The sequence below is a fragment of the Solanum tuberosum genome, unplaced genomic scaffold (genome assembly GCF_000226075.1).
Source record: "Solanum tuberosum cultivar DM 1-3 516 R44 unplaced genomic scaffold, SolTub_3.0 scf00860, whole genome shotgun sequence".
Taxonomy (NCBI): domain Eukaryota; kingdom Viridiplantae; phylum Streptophyta; class Magnoliopsida; order Solanales; family Solanaceae; genus Solanum; species Solanum tuberosum.
This window is the reverse complement of record NW_006239847.1, coordinates 35,295-37,755: the sequence shown is the minus strand read 5'-3', so window position 1 is coordinate 37,755 and position 2,461 is coordinate 35,295. Positions and strand designations below refer to the sequence as shown.

General features: G+C 36.8%; 1 protein-coding gene across 1 annotated transcript in view; it reads right to left on the bottom strand.

Moving 5' to 3' along the window:
• Positions 1 to 235: 235 nt before the first annotated feature.
• Positions 236 to 2,461, bottom strand: part of LOC102603958 (receptor-like protein 12) — a 25,071-nt gene continuing 22,845 nt past the window's right edge. The window contains exon 3 of the mRNA XM_015305673.1: positions 236 to 639. Coding sequence (XP_015161159.1) covers positions 416 to 639 — 224 coding nt within the window. The 3' untranslated portion in view covers positions 236 to 415. The remainder of the gene's footprint in view (positions 640 to 2,461) is intronic.

Here is a 2,461-nt window from a genome sequence, read left to right as displayed (position 1 = left end):
GAATCTTTTTATATTTCAAAGTACGCGAGAATTTGGAATTGTTTTAGGATTTTTAATGTACTTTCTATTGTTATTCCAGTTTTCTAGCAAATCGTCTCATGTTTTCTACTGTTATTCCAGTTTCCCTTTTGACCCCTTTGCATTCTATGGTTTTTCCTCACAATTGAATATGCAAAATTTGTTGAGTCACAAGAGAAGAAAACTGGAACATATAAAATGTAACAAACACTTTATGAAACAAAACACAAACACTTTATGAAACATCACAAACTATGAAATTAAAAGCTTTTATTCTCATCCCAGCAATGTAGTGGACTTGAACCCTGCAAATTTCAAAAATTAAGAATTAAAGTTAAAAGCTTTAAGGATGAAAACTGATGGATATAAATTATGTTGAATACCAGGAGGTTACATACTAATGTCTTTTCTTGTGCTTTTTCATTCCCGTAAGAATTTTGTGTTCCAACTCTACATCCATCCTCGAAAACCATGCTGGATATTGAGTTGACAACATTATGTATATTATGGACAGTCCAATAACAAGTCCACAACTGTAACCCATGAGAACCGCCTGCCAACTTATAATTGATGAATCTCCTTCTTCTTCTTGATCTAGCCCAAATGGAGTTGTTGCTTGTGGTACCCCTTCATCACCACCACAATCTTTTGAGAGTGGCAATCCACGTAACCCATCATTTCCTTGGTATGAATTATTCTCAAACGTATCAAATTGTTTTCCTTTCGGGATGCATCCAACAAGATGATTGTGAGAGAGATTTAAGACTGCACGAAATGTGAGGGATGCAAGTTGTTGTGGAATTTCTCCTCTGATTTTGTTGAATGAGAGATCCAATGATTCTAGTACAGATAATTGGTGCAGTGACACTGGTATATCACCTTCCAAGCGATTATGAGATAAGTTTAATCCAATGAGATCTCCGATAATGTGTAACATCTCGCAAAATGAAATAACTAGGAAGAAGTCAAGAATTGGAAATAGTGATTTTAGGAGATAAAGAAAATCTGGAAATTTGTTCAAGTTAAGGATGATTTTTTGTCAACTTCAAACGACCATAACTCCTAGCTAAGGAGGATCTAGGTGTGTTTCCAGATATCGTAGGAAAGATATTGGAATAATCTTTCCAACGCCGCCAAGTTTGCTCGATTCCGAGTTCGTATGAGTGAGATATGCCCATTTGAAGTTGGTTGTTCGTATAAGGAAAGTCTAATCCGGATTTTTGAAGGGTAGTTTAGTCTTTTCCTTATCCAATTTATTAAATCCGTTTTTTAGTAATTATTTGGAGTCTAAACTGAGTTACTTTAGTTTACACACTTAAGAAATACGCTAGGGCTTTGAGGGAAGAAAAAAGAGGAGAAAGGAGAAGAGAAACTCAAGATTCGTCAAGTTCTTGAGATTTTGGTTGTGGAATTCGCCAAGGATTCAATCCTACAAGGTATGTGAGGCTTTCATAACGTTGGGTTTGTTCACCCACATGCCAAACATGTTTATTTCAGCGTGATTTCGTCCTAAAAAAGTTTGAAAGTTGATGTTTCTTGATTTGTATTCTTGAATTTGATATCGTTCTTGAATTGGGCTGAATTGAGATGTTTCTGAGATCTTTACGTCGAGTTTTAGAGTTGCTTTGAGTTAGGTTCTTGGGTACATATGCTGGGTATCGGAATCTAAAAAGAATTTGAGAAGAATAGTCAAGTTTAGGCGAATTGGGGCTGGAAAACGAAGAAGGGAAAAGTCGAGCGGGTTTTGGCACGCAAGTCCACGTCGCAGACTTGCTCTCCCAGTGAACAAAAACCAGCTCCATGTCACGGTTGGGACGCAGACTCCTCTGTCTCAAAATTTAATTTCGCGATCAAATATTTAAATGAAACTTCGCATTTCGGAATTATTCCAAGACAGTGATTTCTTGATCTTTTCTCATGTTTAGCTATCTACAAACACTCCTAAACATCATGATATATTTCCTATCACAAATCACAATCCTTGAATCCATAATTCAATTCAAGGAAAGTTAAGAGTCAAGTCAAGTAAGGTTAAGAGTCAAGTCAAGTAAAGTTAAGAGTCAAGTCGAGTTTAGGTGAATTGGGGCAGGAAAACGAAGAAGGGAAAAGTCGAGCGGGTTTTGGCACGCAAGTCCACGTCGCAGACTTGCTCTCCCAGTGAACAAAAACCAGCTCCATGTCACGGTTGGGACGCAGACTCCTCTGTCTCAAAATTTAATTTCGCGATCAAATATTTAAATGAAACTCCGTGTCGCGGACTTGTTCCAAGACAGTGATTTCTTGATCTTTTCTCATGTTTAGCTATCTACAAACACTCCTAAACATCATGATATATTTCCTATCACAAATCACAATCCTTGAATCCATAATTAAATTCAAGGAAAGTTAAGAGTCAAGTCAAGTAAGGTTAAGAGTCAAGTCAAGTAAAGTTAAGAGTCAAGTC